This window comes from Lactuca sativa, chromosome 3 (genome assembly GCF_002870075.4).
Source record: "Lactuca sativa cultivar Salinas chromosome 3, Lsat_Salinas_v11, whole genome shotgun sequence".
NCBI lineage: Eukaryota > Viridiplantae > Streptophyta > Magnoliopsida > Asterales > Asteraceae > Lactuca > Lactuca sativa.
Window position 1 is genome coordinate 211,851,260 of NC_056625.2, and position 26,930 is coordinate 211,878,189.

Genomic DNA, 26,930 nt, shown 5'->3' on the forward strand with positions numbered 1-26,930 from the left:
GAGCAGCATGAGGAGCATTTGAGGGAGATCCTCGGAGTTCGGAGATCGGAGAGGCTTTATGCCAAATTCTCCAAGTGTGATTTCTAGTTGCGAGAGGTCCAGTTCCTAGGGCATCTCGTTAACTAGAAAGAGATATTGGTCGACCCGGCCAAAGTTGAGGCAGTGATGACTTGGGAGGTGTCGAGGTCACCCTCCGAGATCAGGAGTTTCTTAGGGTTGGCAGGCAATTATCGGAGATTTATCAGGGATTTCTCTAAGATCGCAGTGCCACTCACCTGGTTGACCCGGAAGGGCGTCGCTTTTTCATGGGGCCCCAAGCAGCAGGCCTCCTTTGAGACGCTTCGCCAAAGGTTATGCGAAGCCCCGGTGCTAGCCCTCCCGGAGGGAATGGAGGACTTTGTGGTATACTGTGATGCGTCGATCTTGGGGTTGGGAGCGGTGCTGATGTAGAGAGGGCATGTGATAGCATACGCATCGACGCAGCTGAAGCCTCATGAGACGAGGTATCCCACCCATGATTTAGAGTTGGGGGCAATGGTGTTCGCCCTCAAAATTTGGTGCCACTATTTGTATGGGGTTCGGTGTACGATATACACGGACCATAAGAGCCTGAAGTATTTGATGGACCAGCCTAACCTAAATATGCGGCAGAGGAGGTGGTTAGATGTGGTCAAGGATTATGATTGTGAGATCCTGTACCATCCGGGCAAGGCTAATGGCGTAGTCGATGCACTGAGTCACAGGGCGGAGAGCGCCCCATTGCGAGATGTATGTTTGCGATTGACCGTGATGGCTCCGGTGTTGGAAACCATTTGTGGAGCACACGTTGAGGTCGTGAGGTCGGAGAACCAGAAGAGAGAGCGAGTTTTTGGGTTGGTATCATAGTTCGTTACCGATGGTCGGGGGCTTATGGCATTTCAGGGGCGTATATGGGTAGCGTTTGTGGGAGGGACGCATACCATTTTAATAGAAGAGGCTCATCGGTCGAAATTCTCGATCCATCCTGGGGCCACTAAGATGTATTTAGACCTGAGGAGAGAGTATTGGTGGCCCTGTATGAAGAGGGATGTTGCGTGGTTTGTTGAAAGGTGCTTAACCTGCTGTAGGGTTAAGGTCGAGCACCAGAGACCGCATGGTAAGTTGCAGCCATTGGAGGTTCCCGAATGGAAGTGGGAACAGATTACCATGGATTTTATCACCAAATTGCCAAGGACTACTAGGGGAGTCCATGCACTTTGGGTGATTGTGGACAGGTTGACAAAGAGCGCCCACTTCCTTGCTATCAGTGAGAGTTCTTCCGTAGAGAAATTAACAGAGATGTACGTGAGGGAAGTGGTATCACGGCATGGAGTGCCGATCTCGATTGTCTCAGACCAAGATGTGCGTTTCACTTCCAGATTCTGGAAGAAGTTTCACGAGGAGTTGGGTACTAGGCTGCATTTTAGTACTACATATCACCCCCAGACTGACGGACAGAGTGAGCGGACGATTCAGACGCTCGAGGACATGCTCTGGGCATGTGTGTTGGACTTCGGGGGGAGTTAGGACACGTATTTGCCCTTGGCAGAGTTTTCCTACAACAACAGCCATCATTTGAGCATTGGTATGCCACCCTTTGAGCTGTTGTATGGGAGGAGGTGTCGGACTCCTATTTGTTGGGGAGAGGTGGGGCAACGAGTGATGGGTAGCACAGAGATTGTGCTTCAGACGACAGAGCAGATACAGCGGGTCAGGTAGAGACTGTTGACCGCTCAGAGCCGCCAAAAGAGTTATGCGGATAGACGATGATTCGAGCTCGAGTTCCAGGTCGGTGATTATGTTCTCCTGAAGGTATCTCCTTGAAAAGGAGTTATTCGATTCAGGAAGAGGGGCAAGCTAGGGCCCCGGTATATTTGGCCGTTCAGAGTGATCGCGAGGGTGGGCAGGGTAGCGTATCGCTTGGAGCTACCTGCGGAATTGGAGCGGATTCATAATACCTTCCACGTGTCTCAGTTGAGGAAGTGTATAGCCAACGAGTCGGCGGTAGTGCCGTTAGAGGACATTCAGGTGGATGCGAGCCTGAACTACGCGGAGAGACCAGTTGCGATTGTGGATCGGAAGATCAAGGCTCTGAGGAACAAGGACATGCCTCTGGTACAGGTTCAGTGGCAACATCGGAAGGGATCCGAGTTGACCTGGGAGCCAGAGTGTGAGATGTGGGAGCAGCATCCAGAGCTATTTCAGGAATGAGACTTCGAGGGCGAAGTCAGATTCAAGTGGGGGAGAACTGTAACATCCGGAATTTAAGGTATTATATTTATTCATTTTATTTTGAGTTTTGTGGAAGAACTCGGTGAGTTGGTGCGTAGACTCGCCGAGTAGAGACGCGATTTCTCACCAGGATTATTGACTGGACTCGACGAGTCGCATTGGTGGACTCGGTGAGTCCATGTTGTTTAATGAAACCCTAATTTCTCAGGTTTGGGGCCTATTTAACGGGCCTTATGGCCGTCATTTATGCTCACCATTCCCCAGAGCGAAACCCTACTGAGCTTGAGCGTTTGGAGTGAGAGAAGGAGCCATTGTTGACCTTGGTGGTGTTGTCTAGCAAGGGAAAGGAAGCTATAGCCAAGAGGAAGCAAGAGGGTTAACAACCTGAAGATTTGAGGTCCAGAACATCATGTTTGAGGTACTATTTTCGAACCCTTTTCTGTTGTGGTGATGTTCATGTTGATTTAGGGCTTATTGAGCCCTTTTATGGCTAGATCTAGTGCTCCCTTGGTCCCTTAAGCGAGTTAGGTTCTAGATCTGGACCCTTGGAGGTCCATAGTGTCCCTTTGTCCAAGCTTTTTATGAATCCATGGAGGTTTTGGTTTGGGATCTCTGTGCTTGAGGTTAAAACACCATTTATGAGTCATTAGGTGTGATATGAGCGCCAAGACATGAACTTTACGTGATAAATAAGCTTGGAAGGACTGGATCTATGAGTTAGTGGAACAGATCTGACCTCAGAAGGTCATTTGGGGTTGTGCATGGAATGCACTCGCCGAGTCCATTGGCAGACTCGACGAGTTGGTGCGGGTTGTTCAGTGATTTCGAACCAGGGGTTGAGTAACCGAGTTGGGTGAGTGACTCGGTGAGTCGGAAGGGACTCAGAGGAATCGGGTCCCCGTAGAGACTAGGCGAGTCCACGCCAGACTCGACGAGTTGGGTTGATCGTTGACCATTGACCAGAGTTGACCGGTGTTGACTTGATAGGGTTAGTCAACCCTAGTTGGGAAAGTATTTATTAGAGATGTATTGTATTATCGGAGGACTATAGCTCGGGAGATCGAGCACTAGTGATTTCAGGGATTTACAAGTTACCAAGATACGCGAGGTGAGTCTTCACACTATACTTTACCTTGAGTAGGTAACCAGAGTTATGTGATAGAGTATTTGTATGCTATATATGTTATGTGTTGTACTGCATTATTTCTATGTCATTTATGCTGTGCATGTTTATAGAGTTAGAACCGGAAGGTTCACAGAGTTAGAACCAGAGGGTTCACAGAGTAGGGTCCACGGACCCACAGAGTTATAGCCTCGAGTGGCTAATATGTGCTATGTGTGGTATTTTGGGGAACTCACTAAGCTTTGTGCTTACAGTGTTTGGTGTTGTTTGTTTCAGGTACTAGTGAGGATCGCGGGAAGGCGCCAACCTGAACAGTACACACACGGGATTTTTATGTTATGAGATCTTGGGATTTTTATATGCTAAGAATTTGAGTTTCAAACAATGATGTTTTTATGAAAATTGAATGAATTGTGTTTTGTATAAAATGCGAAAAATTGTTTTTAAATTTACGGTGTTACAAATACTATAATGCAATTTTAGAAACAAATGAAAGTAGGATACTATAGTACATAAATTAAATGAAAGTATGTTGTTTTTGTCTTATTTCCTGCTTTTAGCCCTATATCATCACGAGCCCCTGAAACACCGGTTGAGCTACATTTGATGTAAGAGGTTCTAGCAGAGATATGGCCTCACTCAGACCAGTGCCAGCACAAGAAATGCCAACAGCCATGGCTAATCTAGATTTAATTTCTTTAATCCAGGTGGTGAGGACACCAAATTACATGTGCCCTGACCTCAATGGACACCAAATTACATGTGCCCTAAGTATAGATGATTGTTGCAATTCTGTCCCCATAAGTTTTCTCTTTTAATTTTGGTACAGGTGGCTGGTGGTTTAGCTTTCGAGACACCTCACATGATAAGTGCAGCTGTTAAAGGCATAACTCCATTGAGTTATGAGTTTACTTATCTTGTATCTGCTGCTTTTAGTGTTTTTCCATCCTCTTTTCTTCTTCTTCGAAGAAAAAATAGAGAGATAATTAAAGTAAGTATTCTTTGTTATTATTTTTTTATATTAATTGTCTGATAATATGGTTGTTATTGGTGCAGGAAAATTTAGGTCTGATAAAGGTATTAGTTGCAAATTACAAGCTGAAGGGTTGCAAATGCATATGAAGGGCATGGTGGAGGCTCTGCTGAGCTGGCAGAGTACGAACAAGAGTCATTTTTAGGCAAAGGGTAGTGAAAGATTAGGATTTATATCTTGTGATAAATTGTTATTGAAATATAATAAATGGAATGGATGATGATATGTTGTTACAGGTGAAGCTACTGCTTGAAATGCTTGTGAAGAAATGTGGTATTGATGCTGTTAAGGAAGTTATGCCTGAAGAACATATGAGGCTGCTTACTAATATTAGAAAGGTTTGCTGAAGATTTAATGTTTTTTTCTAGGTGAGTTTTTTTTGTTAATATTTTTCTTAACAATATCTATTAAGAATAATCTTTGATTTTTTTTGTTTTGTTTGTATAAAGATATTGACAACAGAGGATGGTTACTGGATCACCTATTTTTTTGAAAGATGAAGTTAGTAAGAGCCTGTTTTTAGGGTCCATTCAAGTTCTAGTTGTTGCTTTTAAGAAACGGAAAGCCAGTCTTTGTCATGATGACTGCAATAAGCAGAGTGATGAAATGGATCAAGTTGAGCTAATAGAGAACAGAAGCCTAGACAATTACTACAAAAATACATTAGTTTTCCATGTTGGTAACTAAAAAGAAATATAGCATAACCTGACTCATATTATTTAGGTCTCTCAACAAAGCCTGTGTTATTAAAGATTCAAACGTGGAACCATGGAATCTCTCCGCTATATTGTTGTTAAAAGACAACAATACCCTTTGGTAGATGTTGAAGCACAATATAAAATATAACATGTATGTTTACTTTGAAGTTTATGCAGGTTTCTTGGACTTGCTCCTCTGAGAGGTTTCTTCCCAATCTCTTGTTTCTGGTGTGCAACATCAACAACAATAATTTCTTCTCTTGGGCTAAAGAGATAATGACACATGCCAATGTTATATATATATATATATATATATATATATATATATATATATATATATATATATATATATATATATATATATATATATATATATATATATCGCTCTCTCTCTCTCTCTCTCTCTCTCTCTCTCTCTGTATGTGTGTGTGTATACCTGCAGTTGCACATGTAGTTTGTGATCAACTGATTTCTTATAGGAATACAAGATGATGACTTGTCTTCCATCATTATCCCAAAAGGAAATACTTGTTAAGGTCTTTCAATCTGTTGGGACATAGAACACCTATCCAGGCTGGATCCCTTCTACTTGTGGGCCCATTTCTTGATTACTGGTTAACAGAAAAGAGAGTCAACATGTTTAAATATGATATTTCCTCTATGGTGAGTAAGAGTATATTTATACAACTATAAACCAGTAATTATTAACAGAATCACAGTTTTATCTGTGTAGGATTTCTTGGTGTTATTGATAGAGGATAAGGAATTGGTCGAAAATCTATGACTGATGCTTGGTTGCTGAAGAATAGAAAAAGTCAGTGGGCTAGGAAGAAAGAAGGGTTACAGGGCTGTTGGATCTTTTATTGAACTCACTCCTGATGCATCTGAAGTGGTAAGTCTATTTGTTCCCTGGAGGATAATATTGTAATTGTTCTACTTGTTCTAAAGCTACATCCCTATCATATACACACAGTTAAATTTTACGAATTTATCCCAACCTAATACCCATACGCATATGTCCAGTTTAACACACACCTACATTCAACTATCTGCAATAGAAAACCATCATTTAGAATAAAAAAATATATTAAAATTTAAATATAAGTAAGCATCTACCTGCAACCTAACTTCTAGAATAAATTTCAACTGTGTCTTGGGTTGGCATTGCCTCTCACTAAGTTTTGCAAGCCGAAATTTTACCAGATGTTAATAAACCTAATAAAATACTAAAAAAAGAATTTTTAGTTTTTAATATATAATATTACCAAAAAAAATAATTGAATTCTAACTTACATGAACTGTTTGCATATGCAGTAAATCCGCAAGTGCTTTTTGCCTCGACTGTTAATGTGAAAAAAAGAATCAAAGTATTATGTATCAGAAACATAAATTTACAAATATATAGAAAATTACAATTATGCCCTTGTATATCGATTGGTTAGTAGCCCAACGTTCATAATAGTGAGTATATCTCTCTAAAGAATTCTTTGTCATTTCACTTCTGTGTTCAGATTCATCATACTACAAATGGAAGTGGAATGAATTACAAGATTAAAGATTTGAGACTTTAAAAAATGAATAATTGTAATGTTTTATTGAATTTAGAGTAAAATACAATTAGTTTTATTACATTATGTTTATAATTCATGCATGTTTACAGCTGCATTTGCAACCTTGTTCTAACATCAAACCCACATGTAGTATTTAATTGTTTATTTACGGTTGTGCCCCTGAACTATTATATATTAACATCCATAAGCCTTTTGTTCTCATGTTAGTTAAGATTCATAAAGATACTTATGTTCTAGCTGAATATAAATAAGTCTTTCTAGTAGCCCCACCCTTATCCTTAGCAACATAATTAATTACATTAGCATCTAATGTAATTCGGTTCTGCTTAAAGTAACGAGGAAGAAGCAAGCCACTGTATCTAGAAGTTTTGGAGGAAACGAGACTCAAGCAAAAAGCAAACACACGGAGAGTTGTTGGCAGATAGTAAGCTAGATAATGCAATTGTATATTCTGCTTCTCTTGAGTTCATTTTTTTATAACATTTACTCATTATTGCAATAATTATTTGTATTTGACATATTAGTGAAATGAATTCTCTTTGTTCTTTATGGTATTTTATTTGTACGAAATTAAATTTTATGCCATGGATTGTATTTTTTGTATATGATATTTATTTTCTATTATGAGACATTAAATACAAAATTAATTTGAAAATTAGTAAATCTGTAAATATTTTTTTTAAACATTTAAATTATGATACGCAAAAATGTGTGTCATCTTCATTTATGACATGGCCTTTCTTGACAGGGGCTTTCTTGATACGCATTGCGTGTCATTAACACGCACGTCGTAAGGTTACGACACGCGAATGCGTGTCGTCTTCCTTTATGATAGGGCCTTCCTTGATACGCATTGCGTGTCGTAAACGTGTGTCGTAATTGCGCGTCGTAAATGCACGTCGTCTCTCTTTATGACAGGGCCTTCCTTGACACGCATTTGCGCGTCGTCTGAGCCTTTTACGATGCGTAATGAGCGTCGTAAAAGGCTGTTTTTCTAGTAGTGGTCATTTGACCTAAATTCGGTAGACACGTGCGAATCTTGCTTACTTGGAAAGATGACTAAATCACCCTTCATTAGTACTTATGAAAGAGGTGAAGGATTGTTGGATCTCATACACACAAATGTGTGTGGGCCCATCAGATCCACCACAAGGGATGCTAATCGCTTCTATGTGACTTTCACCGATGATTATAGCAGATATAGATTTATCTACTTAATCCAGCACAAGTCGGAAACCTTTGAAAACTTCAAAGAGTTTAAACAAGAAGTGGAGAATCAATTGGGCAGGAAGATAAAGATGCTTAGATCCGATAGGGGTGGTGAGTATCTTAGTATCGAGTTCCATGACTATCTTAAGGAATGTGGAATTATTTCGCAATTGACGCCGCCCAGAACACCGCAGCTCAATGGTATTGCAGAGAGGCGCAATCGAACCTTGTTGGACATGGTTCGTTCTATGATGAGTCGAGCTTCGTTACCTATCTCATTATGGGGGTATGCCTTACATACTTCCGCCCATATCCTTAATCTAGTCCCAACTAAGAATGTTGCCAAAACACCTCACAAGATGCGCACAGGGAAGGTTCCCTCGTTGGCACATATCAAGGTTTGGGGTTGCGAGGCTTTCGTAAGACGAGAGACTCACGACAAGCTTGAACCTCGTAGTAAGCGATGTATTTTCATCGGATACCCACAGAAGTCCTTTGGATATCTTTTCTACAGACCTAATGACAACGTGGTCTTCGTAGCACCAAGAGGGGTTTTCCGCGAAAGATAACTCATATGCCAAGAGGACAGTGGGAGGCAAATTGATCTTGAAGAGCTTCAATAATCAAGCGATGAAGGAACCTCTAACACTAGCGCTCAACCTAAGGAAAAGATTCCTATTGAACTATTTGACGAGTCATTACCTCTAAGACATTCTAGTAAAGTTAGTGTTCCACCTGTTTTATATGGTTTCCATATAACTGCGAAAGGTGATACATTTGTCAGTGATAGTACATTGATAAATTTGGATGAACCTAATAGCTACAAGGAAGCCATGGCAGGCCCAACGTCTGCACAGTGAAAGGAAGCAATGGACAACGAGATTTAGTCCATGTATGACAATCAAGTTTTGAACTTGGTTGACAATGTGCCGGGTCGTAAGACAGTCGAGTACAAATGAATTTTCAAGAAGAAGAGTGACATGGATGGGAAAGTGCACACGTTGAAGGCATGACTGGTTGCAAAGGGCTTTACTCAAACTATTGGAGTTGACTATGATGAGAGCTTCTCTCCAATGGCCAAGATCAAGTATATAAGGGTCATGCTGGCCATAACTGCATTTCATGACTATGAGATATGACTACCTTCCTAAATAGAAAGCTTGCCGAAGATGTTTACATGTGTCATCCAGAAGGTTTTATAGATGTGGAGTATCCTAAGAGTGTGTTAGCTTGAGGAATCCATTTATGGATTAAATAAAGCATCTCACAGATGGAATCTTTGTTTAAATGAGAAAGTCAAAGAGTTTGGGTTCTCTAGGAGCGAGAATGAGTCATGTGTATACGCCAAAGCTAGTGGGAGTATAGTTAGCTTTCTAGTTTTGTATGTAGATGACATACTACTCATAGGAAATGACATCCCGACCTTGCAGGAGGTTAAGTCATGTCTTGGGAAGTGTTTCGCTATGAAGGATCTAGGGGAAGCTGCTTATATTTCAAGAATAAGGATTTTGAGAAATAGGGGGTAGAAGAGTAATAGGACTTAGTCAGAGTACTAACTTGGATAAGGTGTTGAAACGCTTAAACATGGAGAATTCCAAGAAGGGGGAGTTGCCTATTCAAAGCAATATCAAGTTGAGTAACACTCAGAGTCCGAGTACCGACACCGAGATAGCAGAAATGAGTTAAGTTTCATATGCTTCCGCCGCTGCCTCAATCATGTGCGCTATGAAATGAATTGGCCCTGATGTGGCTTTTACTTTGAGCATGGTAAGCCGATATCAAGGGAACCTTGGTAGAGCTCACTGGATAGCAGTAAAGAACATTATTAAGTACCTACAAAGGACTAAGGACTGGGTCCTTACACTTGGTGGGAGTGATGACTTGAGAGTGACAGGGTATAGCGACGCAAGTTTTCCAACCGACATTGATAACTTTTGCTCTCCGTCGGGCTAGGTATTTACCCTAAAAGGAGGAATAGTTACTTGGAAAAGTTCCAAGCAGGAGAATGTGGCTGATTCAACGTGCGAATCATAGTACATAGCAACGAGCGAAGCATCGAAGGAGGCAATATGGTTTAAGAACTTCACTGGAGACCTTGGAGTTGTACTAGCCATAAAGGAGGCTATGGATATTTTCTGTGATAACGAATGAGCGGTTGCCTTTGTTGGATAAGGTGTCTAAGTCCATAACTATTTCTGGTTAGTACTTGACCCGACCCGGCATGGTCCATTTGGGTTGCATGGCACCATGCAATTGGATAGACTAAATGAGAGGAATAACACTTGGAGATTATTAATATATTATAAGTTCTAATATATTAATAATATTATTTGATTAGTTTGATCAAAGAATTAATTTGGAATTAATTAAGTGATCAAAAGATAACTAATTAAATATATGGGTTGATTATGTAAATCATTCATATCTTGTATAGTGGGCTAAGAGGCTCCATGGATTATCAAGTTGGGTTCTACCCATAGGATGCTCCATGGATGCTCCATGGGAGTTACAAACCCATGGGTCATGGAAATGAAGAGTCGCGACACATTAGGGTTTACATGGTGTAACCCTAGATGTGTCAACACTATATAAGAGTCCCATTCTACACCAAAATCGGCTACACATAAGAAACAAGAGGGCTAGGCTGATTTCAAGAAGTGTGTGTTCTCTCAAAAGTCTTTTCAAGAGCATTTGGTGTTGTGTGAAGCATTTGAGGCATCACACTTGGGGTGCTAGGCTCACAAGGTTTCAAGGAACATAAGCAACAACAAGGTAAGTTATTCTATCTTTCATTCAAGTTAGCAATTGTTCCCCATGTATGCTAGATAGGAATATAAACTTGGAATTCAACTTTGCATGATAATTAGACAAACATAGATCCAAGGTTATTAGGGTTGCATGTACACTTAGGAAGTATTAGAATGCTCAAAACCCATTAGTGGTATCAGAGCCTAGGCTTGTTTGTTTGTTATTTGTGCTTAAAAGTTGAAAAAAGTCGAAAAACTGGTTGTCTGCCTGATGAACTCGCCGAGTCCATGGAGAGACTCGCCGAGTTCACTTGTATCTTCAACCTACTTGCCGAGTAGGTTCATGCACTCGGCGAGTAGGAGCCACAGAGTGCAGATTTTCGACTTTAGTTGCTAAAAATGGACTAGAAACATTACCCTAAACTGTTTTGGTACTTGAAAACTTGTTTTAGATTGTGTAATGTCTTTGCTATTCCATTTACAACAACTAGTTATCAAAATTACAAAGTTTTAAGTGTAGTTTTGATTCATGAAAGTGCTTATGTTCGTGTTCTTGATCTTATGATGTTTAGATGATCATAGGAATTATTTGTAACCTATGTGGTAGTTTAATTCTTGATCATAATGTGTTTTAATGGAGTCCATAACTTGTCCTCAAGTTATGAAAAACCAAAAGTCACTTGAGTTAAAAACCATTAAAAGAACACAAGAGTTAGAAAAATGAAGAGTCTTCATTTTATTACTCTAATAAACTCATAAGTTACAAGAAATAAAAAGTTTTGAAAGTTTACAAAACTTGCCCTCAAGTTTTGGAACAAGTAAAGTCATGTTAAAAACTTTAGTTCCAACCCTTAGAATTGTAAAAGTTAAAGTTCAACCCTTATACTTATATTATTATGATTTAATAATTATATATATGTATAAGAACAAAGTCGTCTTACCGCTAGTACGCCTCATTCACGAAGCCGGTCTATAAGGTGGGTATAAGGTTGTTGCCTATAAAATGGCAACTTAATGGGTGTCCACTCTCACCCACCGCTTGCTTGACCGGTGGAGGGTCGTTAGCCGAACGGGTAAGACAAGGACTTACAAATTCTCATTAAAAGTATGATGAATATTATAAAGTAACTAAATGTTTTATTAAATTCCCAATCTTAGTTACTTTAGGAAAAATGTGAATAAGGTGCTAATCCATGAAATTACACTTTACACTTTGTTTAAGTCGTTGGTGGAGCGTGTGTGGTTAACCGGCACACTAACTTGGACTTAACAAGGTAGGTAAAGGGTGACTTAAAGTTTATTATAGTATCGGTGGAGCGTGTGTGGTTTACCGGCACATCGATTGAGTGATAAACTTTAAGGGTACCAAGTGATTTGCATGGTTACTTCACACCTCGTTTTGTGATCCTTGGTATCCCAGTCACAAAACTTGGAGGGCACACTCGAGATTGAAACATGCCTTTGAAAAGTTCATTGAATCTCAAAGAATCTAGGAATTTCTAAGAACCAATCAAAAACCTAATATTTAATGTTTCGGTTTTCGTGGTGGAAATTGGTGAATCGTCATTCACCTACCTTTCAAATACATTATAGCTTGGATTACGGCATACCTCTTCTAAGTTATAATATATTGTGATTGGGTCCTAGCCTTAATATTACATTTGGGTGTTTTATTAAGGACTCTCTAAATATCTAAACTAATCTTGTCCTTTTCCTTCAGATGTCTTCAAACAATGCTGCTTCTGGCTCTAATCCTAATGGCTCCTTGACCCTTATGAATTTGTGTGGGAAAGTCACTTTTGATGGATCCAACTTCAATGAGTGGATCAGAAACATCAGGATGATTACCCGCTACGAGGACAAAGAATATGTCCTTGACAAGGAGCTTAAGGAGATTGATGAGACCACTGCAACTCCTCAGGAGATCGCTGACTTTCAGGCACATGAAAGGGATGCTACGAAAGTGGCATGCATCATGATGGCCAGATGACAACGGAACTCCAAAAGTCTTATGAGGATTTCTACCCTTATGAAATGCACCAAGATTTGATGGAAAGATACCATCAAAGTGCACAACAAGAGAGGTATGAAATCATCTGCTCCATGATAACAACCATGATGAAGGACGGGGAATCCGTCACGAGCCACATGCAGAAAATGCAAAGGTATGTGGATCGATTGCTGAAGCTTAATGTGAACTTCCCTGAGGAGCTTGCAATAGATATCGTTTTGCACTCCTTACCATCTTGCTATGATCATTTCCACATGACATATCACATGAATAAGGAAGAGGTCGCACTCAGCAAACTTCAGGGACTTCTCAAGACCGCAGAAACAGGTCTTAAGGGGAAGTCGGTTGTTAACACTCCTACTCCAAATTCTACTCCGGTTTTGGCAATCGGGAAAAGTCGAGGGAAGAAGAGAAAGAGTTCTTCTAAGGGTACCAAGGCTCGGACCCTTGATGGCTCTTCTTCAAGTGGAACCAAGAAAGGTTTCATCACTCCTTCTTAAACCCAACCATGCAGGTATTTACACTATCATTTCTAATAACTCACCCCATTCTAAATCTTGGGTCCTTGATACCGGTTGTGGTATTCACATTTGTTGTGATTTGCAGGGACTAAGAAGAAGTGAGAATGTGGAGCAAGGAAGAATAAACTTAATCATGGGGAATAGGAAAGCTTTACCTGTCACCAAGATTGGAGTTTATACTTTATCGCTAAGTAGTGGGTTTAGTTTAGATTTGAATAAGTGTTGTTATTCGCCAGAAATGGCAAGAAATATTATTTCCTTTCATGCATTGTCTAAACAAGGTTTCACCTTTTCATTTGATAATGAAGTTGGTTCGATTAATGCTTTCTTTAATAATGTTCTTTATTTTAAAGCATTACCTTGTGATGGCGTGTATGAAACAGTATCTGTGGTTGATAACTTAGGAAATAATGTATTGTGTATTGATTTTGTTAATAATAATAACTTGGATAAAGCATCATTATGGCATTGTCATCTTGGACATATAAGCAAGAAATGCATAGGCCAACTCCAAAAGGATAGAGTCTTGGAGTCATTTGACCTAAAGTCAGATGATAGTTGTGAATCATGCTTACTTGGAAAAATGACAAAGTCACCCTTCACAGGCTCGTGTGAGAGGGGTGAAGGTTTGTTGGACCTTGTACACACAGATGTGTGTGGACCATTCAAACATGCCACAAGGGATGCTAATCGTTATTATCTGACTTTTACTGATGATTACAGTAGATATGGATATGTCTACTTGATCAAGCATAAGTCAGAGACTTTCGAAAGGTTTAAGGAATTTAAACAGGAAGTCGAGAATCAATTAGGCAGGAACATTAAGATGCTTCGATCCGATCGTGGTGGTGAGTATCTTAGTTCAGAGTTCCTTGACTATCTAAAGGAATGTGGGATAGTCTCACAATTGACACCTCCCAGGACACCACAGTTGAATGGTGTGGCTGAGAGGTGTAATCAAACCTTGTTGGATTTGGTTCATTCCATGATGAGTCGAGCTTTGCTACCAATCTCATTCTGGGTGTATGCCTTAGAGACTGCCGCACATATCCTTAATCTATTCCCTACAAAGAAAGTTGCCAAAACTCCTCACGAGATGTGGACTGGTAAAGTACCTAAACTAGACCACATCAAGATTTGGGGTTGCGAGGTGTATTTTCATCGGCTACCCACAGCAATCCTTTGGTTACCTCTTCTACAGACCAAGTGAAAATGTGGTCTTTGTAGCTAGGAGGGCTTTCTTTAGAGAGAGAGAGAGAGTTCATAAGCCAAGGAAACAGTGGGAGGCAAGTTGATCTTGAAGAAATTCAAGAGTCAAGTGGTGAAGGAACTTCAAAACCTAGCACTCAACTTGAGGAGGAAACTCCTGTTGAGCCAATTGACAAGTATGTACCTCTGAGGCGGTCCACAAGGGTTAGGAATGCTCCTGAGCATTACTATGGATTCCATATTACTGCAGAAGGGGATACACTTATCAGTGATGAGACACTGATAGGTCTGGATGAACCTAGCAATTACGCGGAAGCCATGGCAGGCCCTGAGTCAGCCAAGTGGAAAGAGGCAATGGACAGCGAAATACAGTCCATGTATGACAATCAAGTTTGGAACTTGGTTGAGAATGTACCAGGTCGTAAGACAGTTGGGTGCAAATGGGTCTTCAAGAAGAAGACCGACATGGATGGTAAAGTACACACTTACAAGGCTAGACTGGTTGCAAAGGGCTTCTCTCAAATTCCTGGAGTGGACTATGATGAGACCTTTTCTCCAGTAGCCAAGATTAAGTCTATTCGGGTTCTGTTGGCCATAGCTGCATTTCATGACTATGAAATATGGCAAATGGATGTCAAAACCGCTTTCCTTAATGGAAAGTTAGCTGAAGATGTTTACATGAGTCAGCCAGAGGGTTTTGTCAGCAACGAGTACCCTAATAGAGTGTGTAAGCTTGAGAAATCCATTTATGGATTGAAGCAAGCACCTCGCAGATGGAATCTTTGCTTTGATGAAAAGGTCAAGGAATTTGGTTTTTCTAGGAGTGAAGAGGAGTCTTGCGTGTATGTCAAGGCTAGTGGGAGTATAGTTAGCTTTTTGGTGTTGTATGTGGATAACATACTACTCATAGGAAATGACATCCCAACCCTGCAGGAAGTTAAGTCCTGGCTTGGGAAGTGTTTCTCTATGAAGGACCTAGGAGAAGCTACCTATATTCTAGGGATAAGGATCTTGAGAGATCGGAGTAAAAGACTAATTGGACTTAGTCAGAGTACCTACTTGGATAAGGTGCTGAAGAGATTCAGCATGCAGGACTCCAAGAAAGGAGAGTTACCCATCCAGAGTAACACCAGATTGAGTGAGACACAAAGCCCTAGCACTAAGGCTGAGATAGCAGAAATGAGTCGAATACCTTATGCTTCGGCAGTAGGATCGATCATGTATGCTATGATGTGTACTTGACCTGATGTAGCCTTTTCCCTGAGCATGGTTAGCAGGTATCAGGCGAACCCTGGCAAGGCACATTGGACTGCGGTAAAGAATATCCTCAAGTACCTACGAAGGACTAAGAACTGGGTCCTTACCCTCGGTAGGAGTGATGACTTGAGAGTTGTAGGGTATACTGATGCTAGCTTCCAGACTGATAGGGATAATTTCCGCTCTCATTCGGGCTGGGTCTTTACCCTAAATGGAGGAGCAATTTCTTGGAAGAGTTCCAAGCAAGAGACAATGGCTGATTCAACTTGTGAATCAGAGTATATTGCAACTAGCGAGGTGGCAAAGGAGGCGATATGGCTGAAGAACTTCATTGGAGACCTTGGAGTTGTACCAGCTATAAAAGAGCCAATGGAAATTTTTTGTGATTGTGAAAGTGTTGTTGCCTTAGCCAAGGAACCAAGGGATCACGGGAGATCCAGACACATCGACAGAAAATACCATTTTATCAGACATCAGATAGAAGAAGGACTCCTCGTGGCAAAGAGGGTATCATCGGATGAGAACCCAGCAGATCCCCTCACGAAGGGACTGACTCGGGTTAAGCATCTCCAGCATGCTCGGAGCATAGGGCTGAAGGATGATATTAGATTTAGTAGTTAGATAACCCAGAAATTTGTAAAGTGTAATTAACATTAGATGATGAATAAAAGGTGTTTTATTTATGAGTAAAGTGTTGCTATCTCTTGTCGATCGTTTACTATATTTCTTTTGCATGTTTTGACTTCCAAAATAATTTTGTTTGGTATAACATATTATTCAAACCTCCACAGTCGGTCATATGTCGGAAGTAGGTATGAATCAAGACTGTCATGATTGGTTGCAGAGGTCTAAGGTGTTGGACAATGCTACAACAATCATGAGTGCTCATAAGTTCTAAGCATTGGACTCAACCCACGCTCACTGGAATCACTTCATGGAATTCTATCTCGGGTGATCGTGAGACGGTAATATCATATAAGTCTTCAAACCTAGAGATATGATTTGTTACTTACAAGTTGGTTATGCATTGATTGTACGAAAACGCATTGGTAACTCGATGTTATAAAACTTGTTTTTGTGTATAATTCAATGAGTGGTAGAACAAACATATGAGTCGAAGTTTATCTGTTCCTTCTTGGATTAGAAGCTGATATCTGGGCCCCTCGATGATTTTGTTTTGACCTATGTACCGGGCCCGGTCAGAACTAAGTTGATGTGTTCAATTAAGTTCTTTGTCAAACAAATCGGAAATCGAGAAACAAACTGCTGGAGAATAAGTAAGACATTGTTCCATGTATTTGTCCGGCTGATATCTAGAACAGAGGATTAAATGATCACTTATCTTAAATGGCGTATCAACATCTTCTCAGTTCCGAGAGACCTTGAAAGAGCTACGATTGTCGGTCGGTTCCTGAAGTACTGGAGTTATAGTTATTAGACTTATCCAAGTGGGAGACTGTTGGATAAGGTGTCTAAGTCCATAACTATTTCTGGTTAGTACTTGACCCGACCCGGCATGGTCCATTTGGGTTGCATGGCACCATGCAATTGGATAGACTAAATGAGAGGAATAACACTTGGAGATTATTAATATATTATAAGTTCTAATATATTAATAATATTATTTGATTAGTTTGATCAAAGAATTAATTTGGAATTAATAAGTGATCAAAAGATAACTAATTAAATATATGGGTTGATTATGTAAATCATTCATATCTTGTATAGTGGGCTAAGAGGCTCCATGGATTATCAAGTTGGGTTCTACCCATAGGATGCTCCATGGATGCTCCATGGGAGTTACAAACCCATGGGTCATGGAAATGAAGAGTCATGACACATTAGGGTTTACATGGTGTAACCCTAGATGTGTCAACACTATATAAGAGTCCCATTCTCCACCAAAATCGGCTACACATAAGAAACAAGAGGGCTAGGCCGATTTCAAGAAGTGTGTGTTCTCTCAAAAGTCTTTCCAAGAGCATTTGGTGTTGTGTGAAGCATTTGAGGCATCACACTTGGGGTGCTAGGCTCACAAGGTTTGAAGGAACATAAGCAACAACAAGGTAAGTTATTCTATCTTTCATTCAAGTTAGAAATTGTTCCCCATGTATGCTAGATAGGAATATAACCTTGGAATTCAACTTTGCATGATAATTAGACAAACATAGATCCAAGGTTATTAGGGTTGCATGTACACTTAGGAAGTGTTAGAATGCTCAAAACCCATCAGCCTTAACTAAGGAACTGAGGGATCATGGCAGATCTAGATATATCGACATAAAATACCACTTCATCAAACATCGGGTAGAAGAAGGACTCCTCGTGGTTAAGAGGGTATCATCATAAGAGAATCCAACAGATCCTCTCACAAAGGGTCTGAGTAGGATTAAACATTTGCAGCATGCTAGAAGCATTGGCCTGAAGGATGATATTAGTTTTAGTGATCAGATAGATGTTTAGAAAATTATAATAGATAAATGTAATTCACATTTGATGATTAAGTAATGGAGATTTATTTATGAGTAAAGTTTACTATCATGTGTCGATTGTTTACTATTGTTTCACTTTTGCATGTTTTACTTCCAGAATAGTTAGATTGTTCAAATTATCCACAGTCGGTCATACTTTGGAAGTTATGAGGTTAGACTGTCGTGAATCTATTTGTAGATTGTCTAAGTGTTTAGACATGGAAAAGGTTTGTTGCAACGTTCATGAGTACTTCTGAAATAAGATTTGAGTATTAGATTAACCCATGCTCGTATGAATCACTTCATGGAATTTATCACTAGTGATTGTGAGATGATAATATCATATAATCTTTAAACCTAGACATATGAGTTGTTGTTTACAAGTTGGTTGTGCATTGATAATGCATAAACTCATCAGTAACTTGATGTTATAAAACGTGTTGTTGTATACAATTTGATGAGTAAATAGTACAAGCATATAAGTCAAAGTTTATCCATTCCTTTTATCCTAAGAGGGTAAAAGCGATACCTTGGCCCCCTCGATGATTTTGTGTTGACTTACGTGTCGGTCCCTGTTAGGACTGAATTGATGTGTTCAATTAAGTTCTATGTCAAACAAATCAAAAATTGGGAAACAAATTTTTGGACATTGAGAATTATTATGTTCCACGTCTGTGTCGACACCATATCTTGCAGAACGGATGATTATATGATCCCTTATCTAAAGGACGCGTCATTGACTAGGCCAGAGTTCGATAGCAGCTTTTGAGAGCTACGATTGCTAATCGGATATTGAAGTCGTACTTGTAGTTATAGTTATTAGACTTATCTAAGTGGGAGACTATTGGATTAAGTGTCTAAGCCCATAACTATAATTGGTATGTACTTGATCTGATAGTAGCATGGTCCTTTTGGGTTGCCTTCACCATAGCAATTTGATAGGATGATTTATAGAGAAAGAGGTTGATATTTAATTTATTAATATATTATAAGCATAATATATTAATTAAGAAATCATATTATTTAATTAGTATTTATAAGAAATTAATTTGGTGATCAAAAGAGACTAATTAAATATAAGGGGAATGATATTGCAATTTATTGAAAGTTGAAAGTTGGGTTGTGGACTCCTAATAGAAGGAGTGGACAAATTCTATGGGAAACCCATAGAGTATTCGTCCAAGAGGGGCTTCTTGAAGGATCCCATAGATTGATTAAGGCCTAAGTAGAGAATTAGGACTTTACCTAGAAATCCTAGCAGCACAATTATATAAAGACTTCTTGGCTTACAGAAATCGACCCCTATGCTTTCTAAGAGAACCCTGGCCGATTTCCATAGCCTCCATCCTCTTTCTCTTGTTCATCCATTACTAGTTGGTGTTTGTGACTCCATTAGAGGTGCAACAACTGAGGCACTAAGCTCTTGAAGGTCAAGATCTACAATAAAGAAAAGAAAAGGTATTCTTCTAACTAAGTTTGATTAAATTTCAAAAATTGTATGCTAGATTAGGGTTTTGCGTTGGATAATTTAATTTGCATGTATAATTTGATAAAAAACTAGATCCAAAGCATTAGGTTGCATGTGCACCATAGCAATGTTCTAATGCTAAAAACCCATCAGCAATAAGGTCCCCTTGTTGCTCCAAATCATTCCCAAGTGCTCCAAACCTCTTCCAGGTGCTCCAAACACCGTCTTATATGATCCGTTCCTTTGGCACTTGATCCGATCCTTTGTTTGAAGGTACATTCCCTTCTCAGATGATCCTTTCCTTTGTCAGATGCTCTATGAACCCCAAGTGCTCCATGAGAATGATCTAAATACTCGAGTCACATTTAACAATCTCCATCTTGACTTGAGCATCCTATAAAATCCACCTTAAACAAGAATTTCCTCTCCCATCCTGCCATTCATCGCCAAAGTGACCTACCTCCAGAGAACATTAACCAAGTCTAAGCAAAACTTGAACCTATCCGTAGGCAACGAGTTTGTCAACATATATGATGTTTTGACCTTGGTATCAATCTTCGGTATTGAAAACTTGTCTCCTTTCAGAATATCCCAAATAAAATTCAACCTGACATCAATGTGCTTTGTATTCTTGTGATACATAGGGTTCTTAGCAAGACTCATAGCACTCTGAGTGTCACAATACAAGACAAGCTTCTCTAACTTCGGACCAAGACTCTAAATAAGCCCTTGCACCCATATCTCCTCCTTTATTCTTTCCATCATGTACTCAGATTCAATTGTAGACAAAGCAACATTATCTTGTAATGTTGACTTCCAACTAATGGCATAACCAAACAAAGTGAATATGTAACATATTTGTAACCTGTGCATCAACAAGTCACCACCATAATTAGAGTCAGCATATCCCACCAAGTCACTCTTTTGTATTAGCTCCATACACCAAGTAAACATCCGTCGTTCCCTTCAAGTATCACAAGATCCACTTTACAGCTTCCCAATGATTCTTCCCTGGATTGCTCATAAACCTACTAATCACACTAACTGCATGAGCCAAATTAGGTCTGGTACATACCATAGCTTACATGAGACTTCCAACAACACTTGAGTATGGAACCCTGCTCATGTACTTCTTTTTCTTTATTAGTAGTGGGTATAGTGTATGGACCAAGTTTAAAGTGAGCCGCTAAAAGGAGTTCCAATTGGCTTGGACTGATCACAATTAAAGGATTGCAGAACTTTCTCAATGTACATCTATTGAGATATACATAACTGACGTACTTTTCTATCCCTTTGTATCTCCATTCCAAGTATCTTCTTTGTTTCTCTCAAATCCTTCATTTCAAACACATTCTTCAGGGTCGCCTTCAATTAATTTATTCCAGCCATGTCCTTGGTTGCGATGAGCATATCATCAACATATAGCAACAAATATATGTAGGAATTTGGTGACAGTTCCTTTGATTAAACACAATTGTCAAAATGGTTTCAAGTGTAGCCATTCAAGATCATGAATGAGTCAAAACTCTTGTACCATTGTTTTGGAGACCGATTCAAACCATACAAGGTTTCTTCAGGAAAGATACATGATCCTTCTTAGAATCCAGTAACCCTTCTAGCTACGACATATACATTTTTTCTTCTAAGTTCCCTTGAAGAAGTATAGTTTTCACATCAAGTTGTTCAAGCTCCAGATCAAATGCACTCACCATGGCCAAAATAACCCGAATTGTGTTGTGCTTCACGACTGGTGAGTACACCTCATGATAATCAATCCCTTCTTTTTGTGAAAACCCTTTCTCCACCAACCTTACCTTGAACCTAGCTGGTTCAACTCCTGGTATCCCTTTGTTCTTCTTAAATATCTATTTGCATCCCATGAGATTTTCTCCCTTTGGTAATGAAACAAGATCCCATGAGGTGTGTATCTACTATATTTAGGTAGTTTACCAAAATTGGCTCATGCGCTAGAATTATTTAGGATAAATGCCTAGATTTCTATTATGTGACAAATGAATTATGGTATTTCTTTCCTTAGGATGCCTACCTAGGATGCTATTAATTGATTTAGATCTATGCTCTATTGTCAAATAGATTTAGAAATTTTATGTGTTTAAGATTCTAATAGTAGAAATAATAGATTAGAGTTGGCATGTAATTTTGGAGTGATAAGGAGGATTATACGTCTATACATAACTAAAATCCTCCCTATCGTAATATACTCACAATTCCAATTATTGTTCTAGGGGGGACAGAATGTCATGATGAGCACAAGTAGCGGGCTGAGAAAATAGAGGAAATAAGGAGGCCTACGACAGTGAATAATACTTATTGGAAGATATATTGCCTTTAGAATACATAACGGTATGGTACGTCTAAAGTACACTTTCGATTGGCAGGGTGATACAACTTTTGGTGTGATTGCCAAAGTCGTCCCATCAACTGGTGTTTCCACCACCAACCAAGTTGAAGAAGATTTGATGTTATGCATGGAGGAAGTCCTAGTGGAGTCTAGAAAATTTATTATGATTTCTTGGATACGTTCGTATGCATTAAATTATTTTGTGATTTTAAGGATTGTAACTTGGGGACTACGAGGAAAATATTGGGACGAGTATGAGTATGTGTGAAAGGTAGTAGAGGTCTATAGTATCGGAAGCACATGACTCACACTTGGATCAGTGATAATCACAAGGATACCAAGGCACTAGTAATTGAATTTGTTTTGTTCATGTTTATCGTTATCATTGTTTTAGTAATGATTAAGAAGATGGATGGATTCCGATCCTAGTGGTTATATCGAATCAAGTCCGACTTGAGAAAATTTTTACAGAGTAAGGTCATTGTTTCAGAGAACAATGATTGGTTAAGAATCCTACTTAAGTCAAGAGATTGAAGGAAAAGATAATCAAAGCCATCAATAGAAGTATCTCAGTAATCATTAAGATCAAACAGTGTGTACCTAGAAGTGTTACATGCTAGAATATGATTATATAACATTAGAAAATAAAGGAAGGTACATCCTATGCTGGAATCTGACAAAAAGAGAACTGAGTCTAGCTAATGCAACATAAAAGTATGACCATTCGGTATATTATGGCAGTGGGAGTGAAGACCTCATCTTGTACGATTACTACTTAGGATGGAAAAGTTACTCATAGGATCGTCATCCAACCCTATCATGATGATGATTCAGGGACGTAATCTTCCTAAGAGAGAGATAATTGTAACACCCGCAGATATTGGCTAGTTAAATAAGCGGTAAAATAACATTTTAACAGAAGATTATTTAGGATGAATAATTTTAACCGCAATTATAGTATATGTGACAAGGATTCCGTAGATATAAAGAACGACCAAATTTGACTTCGTAAGAGGAAGTTACGATTTTTCAAATATTTCAACGTAACAATATACAACTTAGAAATCAAAATTGAAATCATTCGATTGTTAGAAAAACAAATTAAATGAGAGTTGAAGATCTTGTCAACACCTATTTGTCGATATAAAGACAATTGAGAATTGATACTTCATGAGAGATTTATGAATTTTTAACGGGCTTAAAAAGTCTACATCTGTTAAAAATATACCTTTAAAAATAAGACAAAATGGCAAGGATGGTCCCTATAGTATCTCGAAAATTGCCACTTTGGGCTAAACATGTTTGGACTAGCACCAATGGTCCAAAAGTTTCCATTTTGTTGCAAATTTGGTCCATTTGGGTTTATTTTTATAAAATGAAGATTTTACCCTTTGTATTTTCTTTTCGTAGCTTTTTATTATAGAATCAAAAAAAGAAAATAAAGAACAAAAGAAAAAAGATAATACCCCCCCCCACACACACACACACACACTCTCTCTCTCTCTCTTTCTCGTTTTTTCCGTACCTCCTCCCAAAAAGGAAGAAATCGGCGGCTTTCACTAGCCTAGGCTTCCCCTCCGCCTTCTTTCGGTCAGGTAGCACCACCCCAAACACCCGCTTCAATCGTTGCAAATCTCCCTTTGAACCTCGAAAACCAACGATCATAGGAAGGAGATTGAGATCTGAAGTTTGGGTTTCTTGGCAGCTAGGTTTCCAAATGGGGCATTTTGTGATTAGAAATAGTATGGGAGACACTTGAGGTCGATTTTTTGGAGATGGGAGGGTCAAACAGTGGCTGAGAATAACGCTAGAGGGAGATGGAAGCGAGTTCTTCCAGTTTCCTTCTTCTTAGTTGTTCTAACAAGGATGTTACCATAGATCAAGGGGGTTACCAGAGCAGGTGGGTGTAGGGATGGGTGTTTGGTGGTGCTACACGACTGGAGGGAGGCTGGAAGGGGCTGCGAAGGTGGTGATCCGCAACCTTATTTTCTTCTTTTTGGTCGGCTTCTTCTCAACATCATCGTCATCGTGCGTATTCATCATCAAACCTTAGAATGCTACCAACATCACCATAGTGAACCACCGTTCTCATTGGCGCCTTTCATCCATCTCTAACATTATTGTTATGTCCCTTTCGCTAGTCATTATAATCGTCAAGCACCATCAACAAACTCCACCATATTCAGCTTCAATGGAAGTTTTATGGTTCTTCGGATGTGAGAATTTTTTACATGATAGAAAGAGGGAAAAGAAGGGGAAATGGAAATGAGAGGATGTAGGTGGGGTCTAGGGTGAAGATTAATTCAATGATTGTTATCGATGATGATTCCTGAAATAGATTGAGATTTCTTTTAAAATTTTCTTCTGATAATCGATGGATGTGAAGATAATATGGACTGATATTGGTATTTGTTTGTAACTATGATGATAGAATAAAGTTTCGATGTTGAGAGAGAGAGAGAGAAAGAGAAAGAGAGATAAAGAGAGAGATAGAGTATGTGTGTATGTTTTCTTTTTCTTTTCTTTTTTCTATAATAAAAAAATTGAAAAAAAAAGAAAATACAAAAGGGAAAATCATCATTTTATAAATAGTCAAACCAAAATGGACCAAACTCGCAACAAAATGAAAACCATTGGACCATGAGTGCTACTGCAAAACTTTTTGGCCTAAAGAGGCAATTTCGACCTAACCACAGGGACCATTTCTTGCAATTTTGTCTAAAAATAAAGTCAAAATTAGTCAACGAAGTCTAAAAGAATTTTGTAGATCATGTCGATAGTTACGCATGGATATAAAACTTGTCGAACATAAATCTCATATGAAGAAGATATGAACTTTTTAAGAAATAGAAATCTCACGGGTGCAATCGCACACAACAATAGAGTGCGATGTGCACTCTGTCGTTGCTCACGAGTGCACCTGAGGAATTTGTGTTTCTTCAAAAACTCATATCTTCTTCATATGAAATCTATTTTCGACGGTTTTTATCCACGCGTACCTATCGAAGAGATCTACAATTTTCATTTAAACTTCGTCGGCTAAATTTGACTTGACTTTTAGACAAAATTGCAAGAAATGGTCCTTTGTTTAGGTGGAAATTTCCATTTTGGGCCAAAATGGTTTGGAGTAGCACTCATGGTCCAAGGGTTTTCATTTTTTTGCAAGTTAGGTCCATTTTGGTTTGATTATTTATAAAGTGATGATTTTTTCCTTTTTATTTTTTTTTTCAATTCTGTTATTACAAAAAAAACACACACACATACTCCCGCTCTCTCTCTCTCTCTCAACACCCAAAATTTATTCTATCATCATCTTTACAGATCAAATACCAACATCACTCCAAATTATCTTCACCCCCATCGATTATCAGAAGAAAAATTAAAAATCTCAATCCATTTCATGAATCATCATCGATAACAATCATTGAATTGATCTTCACCCGAGAACCCACCCACATCCTCTCATTTCCATTTCACCCACTTTCTCTCTTTCAATCGTAAAAATTCTCAAATCTGGAACCATAAAGTCGTCATTGAAGCTGAAGATGGTGGGGTTTTTAGATGGTTCTTGACGATAATAATGACCACCGAAAGGACATAACAATAATGTTGGATATGTATGAAAGGCGCCAAAGAGATAGTGGTTCACTGTGGTGATGTTGGTAGCATTTTAGGGTTTGATGATGAATAAGGACGATGGTGATGATGTTGAGAAGAAGCCGGCCAAAGAAGAAGAAAACGAGGCTACAGAACATCACCTTTGCATCCCCTTCCAGCCTCCCTCCAGTCGTATAGCACCACCCAACACCCATTCCTACACCCACTTGCTATGTTGACCCCTTTGATCGATGGCAACAACCTTGTCGGAATAACCAAGATGAAGGCAACTGGAAGAACTGGCTGTCATCTCCTTCTAGCATCGTTCTTAGTTACTGTTTGACCCTCCTATTTCTAAAAAATTGACCATAGGTGTCTCTCACGCTATTACCAGTTGTGAAATTCGCCATCTGAGAACCCTAGTTGGCAAGAAACCCTAACTTCAGATCTCAATCTCCTTTCTCTAGTCCAAACCTATTTGGCCCAAAGTGGCAATTTGTTGACATACTATAGGTACCATCCTTGCAATTTTGTCTTATTTTTAAAGTTATATTTTTAATAGGCTTAGACTATTAGCTAGTGTTTGTTTTTTGTCTGCAGATCTGCATGGCCTCTTTTGTCTACGACGCGCAGACCATGTGCAGACATTAGCCTTCGCAGACTGTTTGTTTTTTTGAAGACTACAGACCTAAAAATGTTTGCGTGCCCTCTTCTTGGCGCAGATGTGGACCATAGTCTTCTAACATCTCCAGACATCTTCTAGCCTAAAAAAACATATATATCTTTACTTTTTTTTAAGTTTTTTTTAATTTATATTTTTTCCAAATTTATTAATTATAAACAATCTGAAAGAAAATTACAAAACTTTAAAAAAAAAAAAAAAAAAAAAAAAAAAAAAAAAAAACGTTCGACGATACAAACATGATATTTTTGACAAATTTATAAATAAAAATTAAATACAATAATAGTCATTGAAGTTGTTTATATAAATATGAAAAAAAAATCATAATATGTTCTTATATTTTTTGCCAAATTTTGCAAAACATTATTTAATATAGTATCCTCAATTTCTCGAGAAAATATTTATGGTACGTTTTTAATGGATTTAATTGAAAAAATTGAAGTTTATTTTCATCCATTTATGTATCAAATTCTTTGATCACTAATTATAATGTTTAGTTATAACTTTGCAACCAAAGTTGTTGGTTTTTATCAAATGTATATGTTAATTCATACCATTTTTATTTTTATTTTTTATAAAATAATACATAAAAGTTGATCTAGATTCGTTAATTATTTATAACAAAGTCATAAAAATATGAAAAAAAAAATCACTTTCAAGTTTAAGAAAATCAGTTTATGTAGATTTCAGTTTATTTTAGTAGCCCGCAAATGTTAAAAAA

At 38.7% G+C, this 26,930-nt stretch overlaps 1 protein-coding gene across 1 annotated transcript in view; it reads right to left on the reverse strand.

Annotated features, from left to right (window-relative positions):
• Nucleotides 1–6,002: 6,002 nt before the first annotated feature.
• The window catches only part of LOC111894766 (pentatricopeptide repeat-containing protein At5g39680), a 70,836-nt gene continuing 49,908 nt past the window's right edge, over nt 6,003–26,930 (reverse strand). The window contains exons 3-7 of the mRNA XM_023890867.2: nt 6,974–7,034; nt 6,518–6,625; nt 6,398–6,445; nt 6,110–6,153; nt 6,003–6,060 (exon numbers count right to left, since the gene is read on the reverse strand). Coding sequence (XP_023746635.2) covers nt 6,003–6,060; nt 6,110–6,153; nt 6,398–6,445; nt 6,518–6,625; nt 6,974–7,034 — 319 coding nt within the window. The remainder of the gene's footprint in view (nt 6,061–6,109; nt 6,154–6,397; nt 6,446–6,517; nt 6,626–6,973; nt 7,035–26,930) is intronic.